Consider the following 19,800-nt stretch of genomic DNA (forward strand, 5'->3'; position numbering starts at 1 on the left):
CCCGGGGCCTCGGCCGTGGAGGGCCTGCGGGCATGGCCCCACACGCCCCCAGGACCGATGGGGACACAGGCCGGGGGCGGGAGGGGCAGCCGGGCTCTCACTGTGTGGTGGCCCGTGTCCAGCCCTCGGCTCGTGGAGTCCCTGGCCCGTGGCATCGGCCATCAGGCCAGACCCGGCCACGGCAGGCCTGGCGGGTGGGGGTCCAGCCAGCCCACTGCTTCCTCACCGGCCCCCTTGTCTCTGCAGTAAGTCCTGTGCAGTCACTGACCTGGAGCGGAGCGCCTGCTGCTGCCCTGGCCGCTGCCTGGAGGCACTGCCCACCCTGCTCAGCCCAGAGCTCGGGAGACGCCCACCTGGCCTCCGCTCGCCCTCGTCCTCCCCTCGACGACGCCGACGCCCGGGCTGCAGAGCGATCCCACCCGGGCTGCCCACCCAGCCCCGGCTCCCCGTCAACTACCTGCGCCTGATACTGTGAACCCTCCTGAGTTTCCAATCATGTATTTATTTTGGGTCCTTGTTCTTTGCACAGAGGGGGCAGCACACGTGTGTGTGTGTTTTATAGAAAAAGAAAAAGGAAAAAAAAACCCACAACGGAAAAGAAGAGACTCCATTCCACTGCACTTCTATTCTGTGCTGTGCTTGCATGTCTTGCTGAGGGAGCAGGCCCTCGGCTCTGGGGACCTGCGTCCCAGTGGCTCTGGCGCCCCAGCTGGAATCCACTCGAGTCCCAGCCGGGATGGACGGCTGCCTAGGACGGAAAGGCCGCGGGGTCCCTGTGGGTCCCCAGGGCACCTCTGGAGGCCGCCCACGGTGCCTGCCAGGCCCTGAGCTGGACACCGTCCTTGAGGGGGTGGTCTGCACCCAGCCGCCCCTGCCAGCTGTGTCTGTTTCCGCCACCTGCCTCCTGGTGACCACAAGCTGGACTCTCCCACCAAGACTAGAACCTCCACGTGGACTCACAGCTGCCCCATGTCGGTGGAGCTCAGAGCTGTGGGCTTCTCTCTCCAGAAGACAGTTCTGAGCCCTGGGAGGAGGCGGCCAGGCCCTCGGGCTACGGGATGTCCAGAGAGCTGTGTCCTGGAGTAGAGCCCCCGCAGTCAGGCCTCCCAGCCCAGAGAAACAGACCCCTCTCCAGTAAAAGGCCCCCAGGACTGAGGTGGGCAGCCTCTCTTTTAAATGATGGTGACATTGGTGCAGACTAAAGGATAGGGTAAGGAATTCTTATGGAAAACCAGTTGTTTTTGGATTGTCATCTTCAGCAGCAGCAGCCCCTCTTGGGCCCAGAGCCTCTCAGGGTGGTCGCCGGGAGCCCCCACTGTGTCCACAGGGGGCTGACAGCTTTGCAGGGTCTCTCCCGCCTCCTGAGATGACACATCAGAGATGGATTCCCCCTGCCACTTGGCTTAACCCCACTCGGCCTGCATGGGTGGAGCTGGGAGCCAGCTCCGAGTGGAGGCGACACCTGCTGGAAGAATTCTCCCCACCTGAGACAGCTGGAGAAGCCACCAGTCTAGGAGCTTGGATTTTTCAAGTCTGATGCAAGTTCACGCACCACTGTCCTGCTGTGCGGGCCCCTCTTTGCCTCCCCTCACACTGCCCGCTTCGTATGCCTGGAGGGCCCACGTCGGCCCCCTGGAGAATCAGGCCGTGCCCCGGGGACAGCACCCTGGCTCTGAGCAGGGCCTCCAGGGACACAGCTGGGGAAGAGGACCCAAAGAGGACCTGTCAGAACAAGCCTGCAAGGGTCCCAGACTAGAAGCAAAACTGTGTCCTCCCCTCCTGCCAAGGAGAGGTGTCCGCACCCCGGAGTGTCCTTCGCCCGGACTTCACCAGTCCATGCCTGCCCTGCCCTACCTGCCGAGGTGGGAGGCAGGCTGAGTGGGCCAAGGTCTGAAGGTGACTAAAGGGGACTGTTGTGTCACCCAGATGCCAATACTGAAGTCCCCACCCAGCTCCCAGCGTCCGGGCACAGAGACATGGTGAGTCCTTTGGGGACAACCAGAGCAGCAGGCCCCACGCCCAGGTCATCCTCTGCCACCTGGAGCCTCGGGCACTCAGCACCCCGGGCTTCCCTGAGTGAATCCCAGAGCAAAGTGTTGGTCAGAGGCTGACATGGAGCAATTTGCAAACCTCTTGGATATCATGACATTTAACTTTCGCTAAGTCACGAACACCCCTTTGGAACCCTGCTTTGTGTTGGTTGCATTCTTTGTCCCTTTTCAGAGAACTGTCATATGGATGCAAAGTGGTCCCTGGACCGGGCCGGCGGAAGGCATGTGCTTCTGTTCAGGGCAAGGGTGGGAAGGCAAGATCTTATTTATAACGTGCAGCGAACTCACGGCCTTCCCGAGGCCCTCCGCAAGGAGGGCCCTGGACCCACCCAGCTGTCTCACCCCGCCCCAGGATAGTAATCTGTCAGCTCTTCCGTGGCGATGCGCTGATTCCGTCCTGGCTCGTCCCTGACGGCTGCTGTCAGTAACATGGGCACTGTCTGCATTGCCGTACTTACTGTAAAAAGGAAAGGCATTTTCTGAGACTGACAAGGTGGAGCCTCCCATGTGTCCCCTGCCAGCCTCCGTCCTCTGCCGCCTCTCGCCCCCTCCCTCCACCACCTGGCTCAGTGCAATACTCCTATCCTGGCGGGGTCCCCTGCCATGGTACTGTCGCCGCAGCCCCTCGGTCCCCAGCCCAGGACGAGCACCCTCAGCCGCCTTCTCTGGTGGTTCAGTTGCATCACCTGTCCCCACCCCAACCTCATTTTTATGGCCGAACTGATTTCGAAACACAATGAAACTGCAAACCTTGTGTGTCTTAATTCTCACCGGGGGTCCCGTGTGCTCAGCCCCCGTGGTCTGGTGTGTGACAATCCGGAGCACAGCCTCCTCGGGCACAGGATGCCGTCCCGCTCAAACCCAGAGCCGCGGGCGCCTCTGTAACCCTGCAGCCCCTGCTGGCCCCGTAACACCCATATGCAGCCTCAGACCCCCACCCCAGCCCAGCTGCCTCCCTCTTTTTACGTTGAAGAGATCTCTCTAATAAATCGGGTAATAAGCATCAGCCGCCTCTTTCTGCTTCTCTGCACATTCTTGTGTTCTGGGTGGGAGTTTAAGGACTGAGTTTGAGAGCAGAAAGAAGCCTTAGCAAGAATCAAAATATTTAAATAACAGCAATGAACCCAAATGCCTCAGTAGCCATGGCCTCCTTTGGGTTTCAGTTCAGTTTGGAAAAACTTTTTTTTTTTATTTTATTATTGAAGTGTGGTCAGTTTCAGAAAAACTTTTAAAAGCTGACATCAGTGCAGCCCAGCCCAAGGGAACAAACGCTCTCCGGAGTATGTTTTTGTCCTGCCAGAGTCACTCAAATGGACGAATGCACAGACCCCTTTTAAGGGGAAAATATTTCTCCCAGACTGCGAATTTGAGAAACGTTGTGTTGAAAGTAAGATCTTGTCTGTCAGCAAGCCCTTGGGAACCCAATTTTAATCACAGCCGCAGACACAATTTATACACTAGGCTCATGGGTCATCTCGAGTGCACTCGCCTCGCGTTCAGAGATGAGTATTCAGATGCTCTCAAGGATGCATCTGCACTGTGAAAATCACGTTGCAGGCCATCCAGTCACCAGGACAGCCCACATCTCATGACAGTTATCAAGGGGTCCCTCCTGCCACCACTCCCACCTGCACCTCGGCACCAGCTGAGCATATTAAGTTAGCATTTAGGGTGGTGTTAGCAAGGTGTATTATAAAGTAAAGTGTTGTCTTAAGATATTAAGTACTATCCTTTGGGGTGGACTAGGGGAGCTCAGAGCAGGACTTCGGGGTCCTTCAGATCCCAGGTCTCCACTCTTGCCCCGGTGTGGTCTTGCCTCTGCCCACCTGCTCTGTAGGGACTCAGCCTAGCAACCCTTTTCATCCCTCTCTGCTCAAAGCCCTCCCACGGTTTGCCAGCACCCGCAGGACAAAGCTGGACCACCATGTTCAAATCCCAGCTCCACGCTGCCTTATTGGGGCGAGAGGGAAGGTGTTAAAGTAACTGTCCCTCTCAGCCTCAGTTTCTCCATCTGTAAAATGGGGTTGATGGGGAATTTAAGGAGTTACTCAAGTACTTTTCTCTTTCAGCTTAACCCCTGAAACACACAGGTATTCATCGGCGGGTGGTGGAGCATGATGGTGACTCTCACAGAAGGTCAGCTCAACATCTAAGGCTTTTCTGCTTCTGTCCCAGCTCCCACCCCTCGCCTCCTTGAGCAGCCCTGATTCTAATCTACGCTCTGGAGGGTTCCCCGCCTCCACAGGCCGCGAGATCTCGCTTCCCGGACACGCCTCCCTTGGTCCCGCCCCGGGGCCCCGCCGTCTCTTGATCCCTCCTCCTGGACCCCGCCCATGCCGGCTCCACTTCCTCTCTTTACAGGCTTCTCGGCCCCGCCTCCCCAGGCTCCGCCCCACTGACAGTTCCTGGTTCGCCCTTGCTCCGCCCACAGCTCCTCTGGCTGCCTGAGGCGCGAGGCCCCATCTGGGGCTGCCCTTAGTACTGCCTGAAGAGCGAGTCCCCAACCCTGGCGGCGACAGTCCGGCCGGAGCCCATCACGCAGGCCCTGTTTAAGGGCCGTAGAGAGGTTATAGGGGATCGGAGTCCGCGCAGGATGGGCGTCTGGATGGGTTCCTATCTCCTTGCTCAGGCGTGGATGGGGCAGCCAGGCACGCGCCGCGAGCGAGGAAGGCCCCCGGCACAGGCCCCGGATATTTGTGTCAGCGCCCCCGCCGCCACCGTCCCAGCCGATGGGTCGGGACACACGTTCGCGCTCACGGTCGGCCGGTCGCAGGGGCCGAAGGCAGCGGAGTCGGAGCCGAAGTCGGAGCAGAAGCCATGGGCGGCGAAACCGGCGGCGCCGGGATGACGAGGGGCGGCGCAGGCGAAGACGGAGGAGCCGGGAGCGCAGGTAGGATCGTTGTGTGAGCCGCGCTGAGGATCCGGCTCTAGCCCTCGGAGAGCTAGGAGACCCTCGAGTTAGTCACGGAGGACTTCCTGAAGAAGGGGACGTCTGAGCACGAGTCGGAATTAACCAGGCAGTGAAAGGAAAGCGAGAGGCGTTTCAGGCAGGGCACCTGATGGTTGCAGGTACAGCAAGAAGCGCAGTGAGCGAGGCGAAAAGGGAGTAGATGAGGTCGGAGAGGAAACGGGCGACCAGATCGTGCAGTCTTGCGTACCGTCGTGAAGGGTTTGATTGTTATGTGGAGGGAGTAGGGCGCTGTGGAGGATTTTGAACCAGGGAGTGCTACGGTTTGGATTACCTTGCAGAACTCCTGCTGGTTTCGCTTGGACTGAGAGGGTAGGCAGGAGTGACACCAGGGAGGAGGAAGATACTACCATTGTCTAGGCAACAGAAGATGATGGCCTTCAGGAGAGGGAGGCTGAGGGGAGGTCCAGTGGGAAACTGAGTAGATTTGATAGGAATTTCAGAAGCAGAAGTGTCACTTGCTAACAAAGGAGGGATGTGAGAGAGAAGAACTGTTGATGGTAGGTGGCAGGACTCAGTTGACTCCTAGGACTTGGGGATCAGCTTCCCCTCGGCCCACAGCCCTATTTTTTCTGAAGATGAGGCACCTGGCCAGACTTTGCTTGAGTCTGCTCCAGCACAAAGGAACCAGAACCGTGATAGGCACTGACTCTCAGACCTGCGTCCCAGTGCTGGCTCAGCCCATAACTGACTGAAACCCAGGCCAGTCCCTGCCCCGCTGTGGCCCAGGTTTCCTCATCTGTGTCCTCCGGATGTCCGTGGAGCCTCTCCAGGCATGTGCTATCTTCCATCCCTCCAGCCTGTCTCCACACCATAGCCACAGTGGCTGTAGTCAGACATAGCTAATCACCCTCTAGGTTGAGAAAGTGACCTTTCCTTTTGAGTCTCATAAGATCATTCCCACCCAGGAATTCCTGGAAGATATAACCAGCAGAAATAGTAAAGAGATGGCTTAAACCAGGGCTTGGCAAACCACGATCTGTGGACCAAGAATAGTTTTTATATTTTTTTTTTAGTTTTTATATTTTTAAACGGTGAGAAGAAAAGTAAAAAGAATAGTATTTCATGACACGTGAAAATTATGTGAAATTCAAATTTTGGTGTCCAGAAATAAAATTTTATTGAACAAATTTATGCCCGTTTGTTCATGTAACCTCCGTGACCACCTCTGCAGTGCGACAACAGAGCTGAGTGGTTGTGCCCGAGACTGTCGAGCTCTTTACAGAGAAAAGTTTGCTAGCTCTGGGTTAAGTCCCTGGTGTTGATGTTTTCTCATTGATTCATGTGTAGCAGTAAGTCTTGTTATCATCTTTGAATTTTTTTTCATCTACTGTTTCCTATGGTTTTAATTATTCATAAGAACCAGCCACCCTAGATATATCATTAGAGCCAGTGTCATTTATGAAGATTTGACCAGATTTGTAGTTTGTGTCTAAGGACTCCAAAATAATTGGGTTTTGTGATGTAGATCTTTTTGATGTGAGCTTAACAGGTAGAGCATTTAACAAAATAAAGGCAAATTTAGTTGTTCAAAGTCCCCCAACATTAAAGAATATGATCTTGAGACTCTATCCCTTCCCTTCCCTTCCCTGCTTACAGTACCCTTCCATGGTTCTTTATCCCTGTCGATACTACACCAGTTCACTCCTGTAGGACAGTTAAACACCACTTCTTCCTGTAAGCCCTCCCTTGACACCTTGGACAGAGCCTATAGCTCCTGCACCATCAGGGAGCCCACCTCCCTGCCGTCCCTCCCTCCTGCCCTCCCCCTCGCTCCCTCTGCTTCAACCACACAGGCCTGATTGCTGCTTCTTGAATATGCCAAGCAAATTCCTGCCCCAGGGCCTTTGCTCTTGCTGTGCCCTCTCCCTGGATCACTGTCTCCCCAGATCTCCTCATGGCTTCCTTTCCCACTTCCTCCAGTGTCACCGCCTCACGGAGATCCTCCCTGACCTCCAGGTTCTAATGCTACCCACACTCTTTGTGGCTCATGGCACCATCTGGTCTCACACTGTGTGTTTACTTGTTGATGTAAGCCCCACAAAGCAGGGGCCATCAATGTTTTGATCACTACTATATCCCCTGAACCTCAAACAGCTCCTGGCATGCAGCAGGCGTCCAGGAAACAGCTGTCGAACAGTTGCCCGACTGGCAGTCGGTGTTCCCTCCGCAGGTCGGATTCAGATGAAGAGCGGTGGCGGCAGCGGCGAGGCAGGCAGAGCCGGAGCCCCCCACTGCCCCGATGGCGCGTGCAGGACGGGTCCTCTCAGTCCGACTCGGGTGATGACCGGCAGCAGCAGCAGCGGGGCCGATGGGCCCACCGCCGCCGGCGGGCGCGCTCCTGGTCCCCAGGCTCCTCCACATCCGGCTCTGCGTCCCCAGACTGCTCTCGGAGCCCCGGGGAGGCGGCGGCAGCCCTGAGCCAGCAGCAGAGCCTGCAGGAGCGGCTTCGGCTGCGGGAGGAGCGGAAGCAGCAGGAGGAGCTGATGAAGGCCTTCGAGACGCCCGAGGAGAAGCGCGCCCGCCGGCTGGCCAAGAAGGAGGCCAAGGAGAGGAAGAAGCGGGAGAAGATGGGCTGGGGCGAGGAGTACATGGGCTACACCAACACCGACAACCCCTTCGGCGACAACAACCTCCTGGGCACCTTCATCTGGAACAAGGTGAGCCCAGCGGGGCCACCGGCCGTTCCGTGCTGGCACCGTTCCCGTCTCCTGGTTCTTGCTTCATACACTATTGACGCATTCTGTTTTAAAAGACATTATTCAGCATTGCCAGCACACGTTCCCAGGTTGTACCTTGCCATTCGCAGTGATTTCACACACGCACATGCCAGCTTCTGTGGTGCTGACTGTCTCCTGCGGTGTCGCATCTCAGGCACCCTGGGCCCACAGACTCAGCCTGGCCTCAGGTGTGCCTGGAGAACAGGTTCTCTGCATCACCGCCCGCCCATGGGATCCCACAGTCTCAGATGCTCAGTCAGCTCAGAGCTGTCACCTCATTCCCGAGATGAAAATCACACACCAGTCGCTTCCCTGCCAGCCATGGCCTTGGGCACGTGGCTTAAAACAGCAGAATGTCCCTCACCGTTCTGGAGTCCAGAAGTGCAAAATCAGGGTGTCTGCAGAGCCACGTTCCTTCCTTCTAGAGGTTTAGGGGAGACTCTTTCCTGCCTCTTCCAGCTTCTGGGAGTTGCTGGCCAGCCCAGCTGCATCCCCCACCGTCTCTGCCCCTGTTGCCACATGGCTGCCTTCCCTCTGCGTCTGTGTCTTCATGGGCGTTCCCTTGTCTGTGTCTGTGTGTCCCGATTTCCCTTCTCTTGTAAGGATGCCAGGCATTGGATTAGAGCCCGGGCTTATCCGGTTTGACATCAACTAATTACATTTGCAGAGACCCTGTTTCCAAATCAGGTCATCTTCACAGGTTCCGGGTTTTGGGACATGGACATACCTTTTTGGAGGTCACAGTTCAACCTGGCACAGTGTGGGAGGGTGAGAGCAGGCGGGCACCAGCAAAGTAAAGGTGTCTCCCGCTTACCACACATGCTCCAGGCACAGATCCTTGCCACTGTGTTGAAGACACGGAGCTCATCCTACCTCAGGGCCTTTGCACTCACCATTCCTTGCCTGGAACACTCCCCAGCCCTTTCCACGGCTGCTTCTTACTCAACCTTCAGATCTCAGGTTCCATGTCCCCCCCCTCCTCTGAGAGGCCTTCCTGGCCCCCGTGGTCCCCTGGGTCCTGGTGTTCTTTATCAAGGTACCGCCTCTTCCTTCCTAGTGCTTTACTAACAAGCCCGTGAATCACAACCTTGCTGGGTACCAGATTCCATGTGGGCCCTGGGCGTGTGTCAGGGAGCAACAGAGACCAAGATCCCTGTTCCCGTGGGGCCAGCAATCTGGTGCGGGAGACAGGCTGTAAATAAGTGAATTGGCTGAGTCCACAGAGGAGAGAACGAAGGCTTGGGGGCAGGAGGAGGGCACGGTGGCTGTAGTTGAAATACGCAGCTCCAGAAAGGTCTCTTTGCAAAGGTGACGTCTAAACACACGTCTGCTTTATACGGTGCATTTCCTGCTGGACTGTGAGCTTGTGGGCCAGCTCTGTCCCCAGGCCCTGGCACACAGTAGGTGCTCTCTAAATGTCGAATGAATGAGCTGGTCTTGAGAGGTCTCCTGGTCCGGAGGCCTTCATCGGCCCTCCTGAGAGAAGCACGTGGGGGTCAGCCCCACTCAGCCGCTGAGGCCTCTCTAGTTCTGGTGGCGTCACATGTCTTACCCCCAAGTCCTCGAGGCAGCTGGGCAGGTGGGGTGGGCAGGTGTGAAGCTGCACAGAAACATGCCTGTGCACCTGGCGTGGCTCAGAGGGCGCTCTGTGTGTCCATCTGCACATCAGCCCACCTTGCTGCAGCCTTGTCAGCATCAGGACACTGAGCTGGTCATGAATGGCAGGCCTGGGACTTGAACCAGGCTGTCCGGCTCCCTGTCTGGGCCCTCAGCTCCTATTCCTTGTGGCTGGAGACACAGGGAGCGTGGTCATTGCCCACCTGTGTAAAACATGGTGCCCGGCCCAGGCCAGGGCTGGGGAGGCTGAGGAGCCACAAAGGTCCCAAGGGGTGGCCCCAGGCCAGGCAGCCCTGGGTCACACTTGAGGTGCGTGTTTTCCATGTGCGGGGATCCTTGAGCACCCCTCGGAGCCAGGGGAGGTGACAGGAAGTACAGGGCTCGCAACTGCACGGGCAATGACTGTAAGATGATGCTGGGAGGGGTGGGGGGACTTGAGGAGCCAGTGCCCCAAGCACCCTCCAGCAGGTGAGGACAGGGACGGGGAGGGCCTGCGCGCTGTGCCCAGGGTCTGAGTGGGGCAGCTCTGCCTTCGCTCATCATGGGCCCCGCCAGTGCGCCTTTGTAGCCTTCTTGTTCAGTCGCTGGTTCTGCCTCTCCCCGCAGCAGCCCGGGGTCCGACCTGCTGAGGCCAGTGCAGCTGGGCTTCTGTGTAAAACAAGAGTCAGCAGGTGCAAGTAAGGCTCCTGTGTGTGAGATTCACGGATCCTGCCAGGGCTGGGGAGCTGCTGCTTCTCTGTGTCTCAGTGCACGTCTCAGGGCAGAGGTCGGGGTGCTCCTCACTGTGGAGCATGTTGAACTGATTCTGTAGGCAGTAAGGCGTTCGTGTCTTCCATGGAAGCTGGGCGGTGGCCGTGGGCAGGGCTCTTCTCTCAGCCCTGCCCTCCTTATGCAGATGCTCTGCCTGGTGGGTCTCCATCTCCGAGACCGTGGTCCTGGGGAGGGTGGTGGGAGGGAGGTGTCCCTGCTCAGTAGGCTGTGGTTACCCTTCCAGGCCCTGGAGAAGAAGGGGATCAGCCACCTGGAGGAGAAGGAGCTGAAGGAGCGGAACAAGAGGATCCAGGAGGACAACCGGCTGGAGCTGCAGAAGGTGGGGGCACCCCGGGCCACCGCGCGGGGCCAGACGCCTTCTCCCCTTCCCTCCTGAGGGCTTAGGGCTGGCTCGCCCTGGCTTACGTTGAGGGGGGCCTGATTGGGTTACGTGGAAAGTCCAGGGGTCATTGGCTTCAGGCACAGCTGGATCCGGGGGCCCAGGCAGTGACTCCAGAGAGCTGTTTCCCTCCACCTCAGCTCTGTTAGCCTCTGGGATTTGCTCTGAGACGCTCCCTGCAGGGTGGCTGAAGTGGCCACTCCAGGCTCCTGTGTCTCGAGCAGAAGACAGTCCCGTCTGTCCCCGGGGTCTGTCCAGAGCCTCAGGCATCCCTGGACCGATTCCTGTGTCTGGGGCCAGGAGGCTGTGGCCAGACCTTGGTTATAGTCCCACCTTGACCCTAGGGAGCCCCAGGGCTTGAGAGAGCATGGGGCAGACCCCACGGGAGCCCCGTCATGTGCTGTCCTGCCCTCATCCTCCCGGACACCCCCAGGTGAAGCAGCTGCGGCTGGAGCGGGAGCGGGAGAAGGCCATGCGGGAGCAGGAGCTGGAGATGCTGCAGCGGGAGAAGGAGGCGGAGCACTTCAAGACGTGGGAGGAGCAGGAGGACAACTTCCATCTCCAGCAGGCCAAGCTCCGGTGCGGCGGGCGGGGCCCCACCCCCAACCCCCTCCTGGACCCCAGCGCCCGGAGCCTGTTCCCCCCGCTGCCCCCTTGCCCGTGAATTTCCACCCACCACCTCTTCAGGGTCCCTCCCTGACCCCTTTCCGGTGCCTGCCCCTGCCTCGTGCTTGCCACCTTTCCTTCTGGTTTCTTCATCGCACCCACCGCCCCCCGGGGCCGGGTGCTGAGGGGCATCCGACCCCGCTACTGGTAGAGGTGCGCGTGTCCAGCCAGCACTGACTGACTAGGCCCTCTCCACCGCTGGCCAGCCCCATTTACAGATGGGGAAGTGAGGCTCCTGGGGTGTCATGAGTTGCCCAAAGGCACGTGAGGTGTCTGAGCCCTGGGCCTGGCACCTGCTCGCTGTGCTGTCCGCAGCCGCACCAGCCCCCAGGGGCTCAGACCTGCCTGGGCACGGGCCTACCTGCGGTTGAACCAGGGTCAGCCTCTGATGTGCGTCCCTGAGGCTCCGGATCTTTCACCCAGGTGGTCTGTCTGCTGGAAAGGGGCGGTCCTCTCTGTTCCTCTGTCCTGCCCACCTGCTGCTCTTCACACCCACGCTTGCTCCTGCCTCTGCCCCTTGTGGGGCCTGTGTCTTCTTACTGACCTGTCTTCCTCCTCCACTGATGCCCCCCCTTCCAGGAAGCCTTCCCTGTCCACCACCCACTGCGGGAGGGACTCCACCCCTGGCTCCTGTGCCAGTCAATCCCCAAGGGCAGAGTCTTCAGGAGGGCGATCCCACCCCCGGCTCTGACCCTGCCCCCGGCTCTCTGGCAGCTCCAAGATCCGCATCCGAGATGGGCGGGCCAAGCCCATCGACCTGCTGGCCAAGTACATCAGCGCCGAGGACGACGACCTGGCTGTGGAGATGCACGAGCCCTACACCTTCCTCAACGGCCTCACTGTGGCCGACATGGAGGACCTGCTGGAGGACATCCAGGTACTGCCGGCGCCACCGGGCCCCGCTGCCGCACCCGGGCCCCGGCAGGCCCTCACCGCCCTCTGCGCCCCCACCCCCAGGTGTACATGGAGCTGGAGCAGGGCAAGAACGTGGACTTCTGGCGGGACATGACCGTCATCACAGAGGATGAGATCTCTAAGCTCCGCAAGCTCGAGGCCTCGGGCAAGGGCCCAGGTACGCGGGCTGGGCCGCCTGGGCACACATCTGGGTCTGCTGGGAGCCTCCAGGGGGCAGCATTGGGCAGCAGGATGGCCAGCCCTGCGCGAGGGGCTCTCTGGCAGAGGGAGGGGCTCACCCTGCAGCGCCCACTGGCTTCCAGGCTGAGCGCTTGGCTTCTGTGGGAGCAGCACCGGGGGGCTTTTCGGTTTGGGTTTCAAGCTTTTGCCAGAGGCTCAGTCGATTTGAGGGAAAGCAGGACCCGCCTCCAATTGGCGTGACCGCTTGCAATCTCACGTTCCTTTCTATCAACTTTTTTTCATCAAAACAAGTGCACACATGTAATGGCAAGGGAGGCACGCCCTGCAGCAGTGTCCCTCCCAGCGCTGTGGCTGGGTCTGGGTCTGGGCCCTGACCGTTCTCGGGGGGGCCGTCCAGGGCGCTGTGGTTGGTGAGCAGCCTCCCTGCCCCCGCCCACTTGGTGCCAGGAGCCCCCTGGTCATGACAGCCATGGATGTCCCCCTGACATGGCCCGGTGTCCCCTGGGGGGAGATGGAGTCCACTCCGGTTGAGAGCCACTTCTCTAAAATCTCAGGTAGCCGCGGCAGCCCAACCCCCTGAAGCCGCTGGCTTTAAGGATGTCCAGCTCCTGGGGGTCTTCAGTCCACGTTGCCAAGCTCCATCTCTCATTGCCCGCCCGCAGTGGCCGAGGACATACGCCCTCCGTGCAAATGTTCGCTGCTCAGACGGGGGGTCGAGCAGCTCCCTTCCTCTTAGGAGGATGAGGAATAGCCTCTATCTTTGTAAGCGGGGTTTTGTTTCTCTCAGCCCATTTAGCAGCATGGCTGTAAGTAATTCCAGGGAATGGAAAAATATCTGTCATCAGAAATGCCTGTCCAAAAACATTTCCTTTGGTGGCAGTGGGCTGGCCGGGAGGGCGCTGCAGGGCCCTGGGACAGGATGGGGCAGGGCGCACCCTCCAGTAACTTCTGGGGAGAGGCAGGAAGTCGTGGCGTCTGGAGCACCAGGAAACATCTTCTCCAGCCGGTGGTTGCAGGACGGGTCTGGAACTCCAGGGGCAGGGCCTTTCCCCCCAGCCCCGGGGCTGCAGAAAAGCGTGGAGGGACATTGTGTCCAGGGCTCCCCACGAACCTAGTCCATACCCTCCCTCTGGCGCTTCCCTTCCCCTCCCTCCACCACGTCAGTCACCCCTCTGTGCATTTCCCCTTGTCACATGGTACGGTCAGGGTCCCAGGTGGCTCCAGGTGCCCTCAAAGAGTGTGTGTGTGTGTGTCTTTATTTCTTCTTTTGGCCTGATTCCAGGAGAAGACGGGAGCCTGGAGGTTTGACTCCACGGCTCCGGGAGTCCCACCCACTGGTGCTGTTCTTCGTCCTTTCAAATTAAGTTGGGCCCTTTTCTTTCCTCTCCTCTCCTCCCCTCCCCTTTTCTCTTTCTATTTTTTCTCTTTGTAGCTAGAAAATCCTAACTGTACAATCAGGTGCACAGTAGAAAGTGCACCTGGGCTCCCCTGCACCCTCCCCAGCGGGCCCCTGGGCTCCCCTGCACCTTCCCCAGTGGGTCCTCCCAGTGGGCATCTCTGAGGAGATGCCCTTTCCCACCCGAACAGGGAGGGGCCTCCCATCTCCCCTCCGTGCTGCCGTCTCCTGACATGCTGACCCAGAGGGTGCTCAGCCGGGCCTGTTGGTGGCCATCAGCAGTGGCTTAGCAGCCATGGCTTCCATGGGAGTGGCACCCGTGTGGGCTGTCTGTTAAGGTTGTAGGCTTTCACCGGTGGCTCCGTCCGTTTGAGCGAGTACAGGCCCAGCTTTTGTTTGAGTCAGTGCAGGACGCGGCTCCGCTTGGCTGGGTGTGGGAGTCATCACCAAGTTTTGGTCCCGTGATGTTCCTGCACCTGCTGCAGACTAAGGCCAGGCTGCTTGGTAGCCCAGCGGAGGGTGGAGCCTCCAGATGCTGATTCCCAGCTTGGGAAGGGACTGAGGTCTTTCTTGACCCTGTCTGATCAGCTGTGACCTTTTGTCCACTGGCAGGGGTCGCAGAAGCCGGCTTTGAGCAGAGAACACAAGGTGGTCACCTGCCCCTGCATTCTCCCAGCAGCTGCAGACTGGGCTCCCCTTGGGCCAGCACAGTGCTAGGGAAATGGCAGCCAGAAGCCCAAGGAGGCCCTTGCCCTTGGGAAGCCACGAATCGGACATGCAGGCCAAGGGAGCAATGTGGGGGTCAGGGAAGTCTTCCCAGTAAGAGGGTGGTTCTTGCCGAGCACTGAGGACAGGTGGGATCTAGTAGGCAAATTAGATGAGGAAAAACTTGTTGTTAGAAAGCACCCACATGTGCAAAGGCCCTGGGGCGGACACACACACAGACACATACCCCCCCACCCACACACACACACCACACATTGGTGTCTAATGAGCAACAAACAAGGAAGCCCATGTGCGGGGGAGAGGTAGGGTCAGGCAGCATCTGCCTCGCCCTCGGGCCTCTCAGTCTAGAGGGGGAGCGACATGTACCTGGGCACTCCCACTCGGATAGGTGCTAGGACAGACTGCCCTGCAGGACAGAGGGGCCCATTTAGCTCAGGGCAGCGTCAGGACGTCCTGCAGCGCCTGGGAAACAAGCGCTGTCCTGCCTCCTGGAGCTCACGCGCTACACCAGGCCCAGCTAAGCACTCACGCACTTAGGCCCACCAGGCTTTGCAGAGGGGGAGACTGAGACCCAGAGAAGGTGAGCCACTTGCCCAAGATCACACAGCAGGGACTGGCAGAGCAGAATCTGAATTCTAGAGGGTCTGGCTGCCAGGTAAACCCTCCTGGTTCCACATGGTTCAGGGTGGGCAGTGGTGGCTGGAGTTAAGGTCAGATTCACTGGGAGGGGCTGAGAGATTCCTGCCCGGCCTCCCTCAGGCCCAGGTTGTCAGCCATCCCAGCCAGCGTCCACACTGTCGCCAGCTTAGTGTAGAAGGATCCAGCCAGGGTCAGGGGTGAACCAGAGACCAGGAAGGAGACAGGATCCCTGGCGGCCGAGGTTGTCATGGGCAGAGTGAAGGGGTTAGGACCTGGGCCCAGCCCCGCACTGAATGGCCCCCACCCCACTGCAGGTGAGCGGCGAGAGGGGGTCAACGCCTCGGTGAGTTCCGACGTGCAGTCAGTCTTCAAGGGGAAGACGTACAGCCAGCTGCAGGTCATCTTCCAGGGCATCGAGGGCAAGATCCGAGCCGGGGGCCCCAACCTGGACATGGGCTACTGGGAGAGCCTGCTGCAGCAGCTGCGTGCCCACATGGCACGTGCCAGGTGAGCAGGGGCCTCTCCTGGGAGCCATAGGCCAGCGCCACGGCCTGAAGGGCCCCGCCTGGCCTCCAGCAGCCTGCCTGACTTCCTTCCTGCCTCTGCTGAGCACCTGGTCTTTGTTTTTCCTGGGTCGGCAGACATCACAGGAAGCCCCTGAGGCCGTTGTCCCCCACCTTCCACGGCCCCACACCCCAGTATACGAATTCTTGGCATGCTTGGCACCGCCATGTAAACACTGCTTGTCTGCCGTCAAGTGCAGTTGCTGCTAAATTTATCCTCTTCCTCACTGCCTGTGTCCTGTTCCAGCCCAGCTTGGCCATTAAGTCACGCCTGCGTGTGAATACCCGAGGACAGGGACCTGCCACTTCTCTGCCAAGGGATGGCTGTCTGGGGTCTGTGACCCTGAGTCCCATTTTTCTAGCGACCAAAACCTGGGCCCTGGACTGGCCGTTCCTGTCAGGGTCTCCGTCTGTGCCATGGCCACTGGTTGGTTGCCCTCTCAGACTGCATGTCCTTGCAGCAAGAAGGGGTGGTCATGAGAGAGCCTGGGGGGTGGCGCCCCTTGCCCTCGGAGTGTCAGGGTGACCACCTGGCCTGTGTTCCAGGCTCCGTGAGCGGCACCAGGACGTGCTGCGGCAGAAGCTGTACAAGCTGAAGCAGGAGCAAGGGGTGGAGAGTGAGCCCCTGTTCCCCATCCTCAAGCAGGAGCCACAGTCTCCCAGCCACAGGTAGGCCAGCGGCTGGACAACCCCACCAGGCTGGGGGCCCTGCCTGCCTCTGAAGGGGCTGGGCTGCACCGACTGCCCGCCCGGCTCAGCCCAGCCCTCTCTCTGCAGCCTGGAGCCTGAGGACCCGGCCCCCACCCCACCTGGGCCCTCCTCAGAGGGCGGCCCCGCGGAGCCGGAGGGGGAAGGGGCGGCGCCCACAGAGGGTGAGGCGGACGGAGAGGCAGTGCTCAACGAGGAGGACCTGATCCAGCAGAGCCTGGATGACTACGATGCCGGCAAGTACAGCCCGCGGCTGCTCACGGCCCACGAGCTGCCGCTGGACGCCCACGTGCTGGAGCCAGACGAGGACCTGCAGCGCCTGCAGCTGTCCCGGCAGCAGCTCCAGGTCACAGGTGTGTGCGGGGGGAGGGGGGGGCTCCCGCCCGGTAGGGGGTCTTGATGGGGAACCTGCTCCTGATCCTCTCTGAGCAGAGGCTCGTTCACTGTCTCGCCCGTTCATTTGTTCTGGGCGGGACGGCGGGTCCCAAGGACACAGGGATGGCAGGTTTTCTTTCTGTGCCCAGCTCTGCTCCGAGCTCCATACACCACATGCTGGCCGGGCCCTGGCCTCCCTGGGCATCGTCACCCGTACAGAGGAAAATCGCCGGGGAAAGGCCCCTTCCCTGGGGTCCCCCTGCGGGTCTCTGACCACCTGGCACTTCAGCCAACTCACAGGGACACATGGTGTTTGATGCCCGCCCAGGAGGAAGGGGGAGCGTTGGGGGCCTGCCCCTCAGCGGGCCTCAGCTCCCCTCGCAGGAGGGCCGGGAGGGTGGCGGTGCCGGGTCCAGGTTAATGTGCCCCACCCGCAGGCGATGCCAGCGAGAGCGCAGAGGACATCTTCTTCCGGCGGGCCAAGGAGGGCATGGGCCAGGACGAGGCACAGTTCAGCGTGGAGATGCCGCTGACCGGCAAGGCCTACCTGTGGGCGGACAAGTACCGGCCGCGCAAGCCGCGCTTCTTCAACCGTGTGCACACGGGCTTCGAGTGGAACAAGTACAACCAGACGCACTACGACTTCGACAACCCGCCACCCAAGATCGTGCAGGGCTACAAGTTCAACATCTTCTACCCCGACCTCATCGACAAGCGCTCCACGCCCGAGTACTTCCTGGAGGCCTGCCCCGACAACAAGGACTTCGCCACCCTGCGCTTCCATGCCGGGCCGCCCTACGAGGACATCGCCTTCAAGATCGTCAACCGTGAGTGGGAGTACTCCCACCGCCACGGCTTCCGCTGCCAGTTCGCCAACGGCATCTTCCAGCTCTGGTTCCACTTCAAGCGCTACCGCTACCGGCGGTGACACCCCGGCCTCCTCTCGGCCCCCCTCTGGGACCCAGAGAGCCGGCGGGGGGCGTGAGGGGCCTGCAGTCCCCTCTGGCTGGGCCTTGTCCTCACAGGGCCTCCCTTCCCCGGCGTGAGCACGGGCCACGGGAGAGCCTGCCTCAGAGAGCTGAGGGGGCGATGGGATCGGGGGGTGCTGATGGGGTTGTCAGAGCCCAGGGAACCCAGCACGTGTCCACCGGCCTCAGTTCTCTGACCGCCGCCCGAGCCCCATCTGAGACAGACCTCACGTGGCGTGCCCTGAGCTGGGGCTGCAGGGGGCTCACCAGGGGCAGGTCACTGAGTCCAGATCGTCGATCAGTCCCTAGACACAGCTGGCAGCTGCAAGACCAGCAGGACCGGAGCTCCAGGCCCTTCCCGCAGGCTGCCTTCCTCGGACCCGTGAGTGCACCTTCCAGGAGCGTGCATCCGGGACACCTGGGCTCTGCGGTCCCCCCAGCTCGCCCCTGGTGCTGGCCAGGTCGGTCTCCTCCACCCTCAGGTCTGGGAACCAAAGGTCACTGGGACATCCTTCCACAGCCACTGAGCACAGGGGCTCCGTGCCCCACCTGGCCTGGGCCCTCAGATGTCCCTCCACAGCGGGACGGCTGTGTTCCTCAGGGCTGCCTCCCAGCCACCACAGAGCCACCCTCGTCCCCGCGTCTCGGACGGGGACAGGTGCGGGCCGGACAGGTGCGACCACTCAGCCAGCCACCGACTGTCAGCAGTCCACCAGGCAGGCCGAGCTCAGAAGCAGATTTCATGTTTTCTTACGTACACATCTCCAGCCCAAAGTGGGGGAGCTCTGGCGGGCCCCGCCCAGACCCTCGCGCCGTCTGGAGGCACTGCAGGCGGTTTCTCTGCAGACTTTTTTAGGTGTAGGGGAGGGGGGTGGAATCCTGTTTATTTTCATTTAATTGGTCTACTGGTGAGATTGCATGTTTTTTTAATAAATGTTTTATTTTAGAATAATTTTAGATTTTCAGAAATGCTACAGAGGTGGTCTAGCGTTCCTGCCCCCACACCCACACCCAGCTGTCCCCACCGTTGACGTGTCTAACCACGGCACAACTGCACAACTGAGGAAGTAGGCAGCTAAGACGGCCTTTTGAAAGCAACCACAGCACCTAAAAGTAGTTAATAGTGGTCCCTTAGGGAACGTGTAGTCTCAGGGTTTCCTCCATCTTCGCCCCCGACCCTCAGCCTCGCCTCCCGGGAGGAGGGTGTGATCATAAACGCCCCAGACTCGGACACAGGCGTGGGAGGGAAGTAGCTGCTGCAGATCTGGGAGGCACTTCACGCCTAGCACAGTGCTTGGTCACCAGGTGGGTAGGGCCCTGTTCTGTTCTCACAGTGCCGGCTGTGCATGGCCACGAGGGTCTGGCCTGAGCTGGTGTTACCTGGACCTCACACCAGCCTTACGCAGCAGCATTTATGTGGTTTGGGGCAACAGGAGGCTTTGGGCGGCAGGAACAAGCTGGCGGTGCCCCCAACTTGCTGGGTACGTGTTTAGCCTGGAGCCCCCAGTCCAGAGGGAGGAGAGTTGGGCTCAGGCGCCCTCTAGGCAAGGAGCCAGGCTGGGATGGGGAAGGCCCTGGGTCTGAGGGACCTCAGAAGGCACACCAAAGGCTCCATGGAGGGTCACAGTTGCCAGGCAGAGGAGGGTGGAGCCTGCCTTGCAGAGGAAGAGGCAGCACGTGAGCCCAGGGCAGGGCTGAACGCAAACCCAGTAGCTGAACTCTTCCCCGCGACACTGGTGAGCCACAGAGGGTGAGTGAGCAGGGCAGGGCTGCCAGCTGGGGGTCAGGGAGACCCCTTTAGGCAACTGGAGGCACCACACCCATCCAACTGCCCCAAGACCCCCCACCCTGAACCAAGGTCCACCCAGTGACCCTCAAGCTGCCCCCAACCCCCATCCCAGCCTCTTTCAACCCCCATCTCATCCTCTTCCTGCCCCTTGGCTGTGTCTGAGGCTAAGAATAGATGTTCCCTGCCTGCCTCCCAGCAAAAACCACAGCCATGGGGGGTACATCCTGAGCCTGGCCTCTGTTCCCACCATCTGGCCCCTACCCACTCCCAGGCCATCTCAACCCCTCCCATGCCTCCTGTGTGCCCACTGAGCAGAGCAGGGGAAACAGACCTCCAGAAGGTGGTGGAACCCAGTGCTCACGTTCAGAT

General features: G+C 60.0%; 2 protein-coding genes across 6 annotated transcripts in view; both read left to right on the forward strand.

Moving 5' to 3' along the window:
• Positions 1-3,048, forward strand: part of PIP5K1C (phosphatidylinositol-4-phosphate 5-kinase type 1 gamma) — a 55,735-nt gene extending 52,687 nt beyond the window's left edge. For all 5 annotated transcript variants that reach the window (XM_072947978.1, XM_072947981.1, XM_072947984.1 and 2 more), the window contains one exon: positions 247-3,048. In XM_072947978.1, coding sequence (XP_072804079.1) covers positions 247-249 — 3 coding nt within the window. In that variant the 3' untranslated portion in view covers positions 250-3,048. The remainder of the gene's footprint in view (positions 1-246) is intronic.
• Positions 3,049-4,729: 1,681 nt separating this feature from the next.
• Positions 4,730-18,594, forward strand: CACTIN (cactin, spliceosome C complex subunit). The gene is made up of 10 exons (XM_006206398.4): positions 4,730-4,941; positions 7,193-7,679; positions 10,351-10,446; positions 10,940-11,085; positions 11,887-12,049; positions 12,130-12,244; positions 15,343-15,535; positions 16,138-16,260; positions 16,369-16,652; positions 17,112-18,594. Exons 1-10 carry the CDS (start codon positions 4,781-4,783, stop codon positions 17,600-17,602), a joined length of 2,259 nt encoding a protein of 752 aa, XP_006206460.1. The 5' UTR covers positions 4,730-4,780; the 3' UTR covers positions 17,603-18,594.
• Positions 18,595-19,800: the final 1,206 nt, after the last annotated feature.

Source organism: Vicugna pacos, chromosome 22 (genome assembly GCF_048564905.1).
Source record: "Vicugna pacos chromosome 22, VicPac4, whole genome shotgun sequence".
Taxonomy (NCBI): domain Eukaryota; kingdom Metazoa; phylum Chordata; class Mammalia; order Artiodactyla; family Camelidae; genus Vicugna; species Vicugna pacos.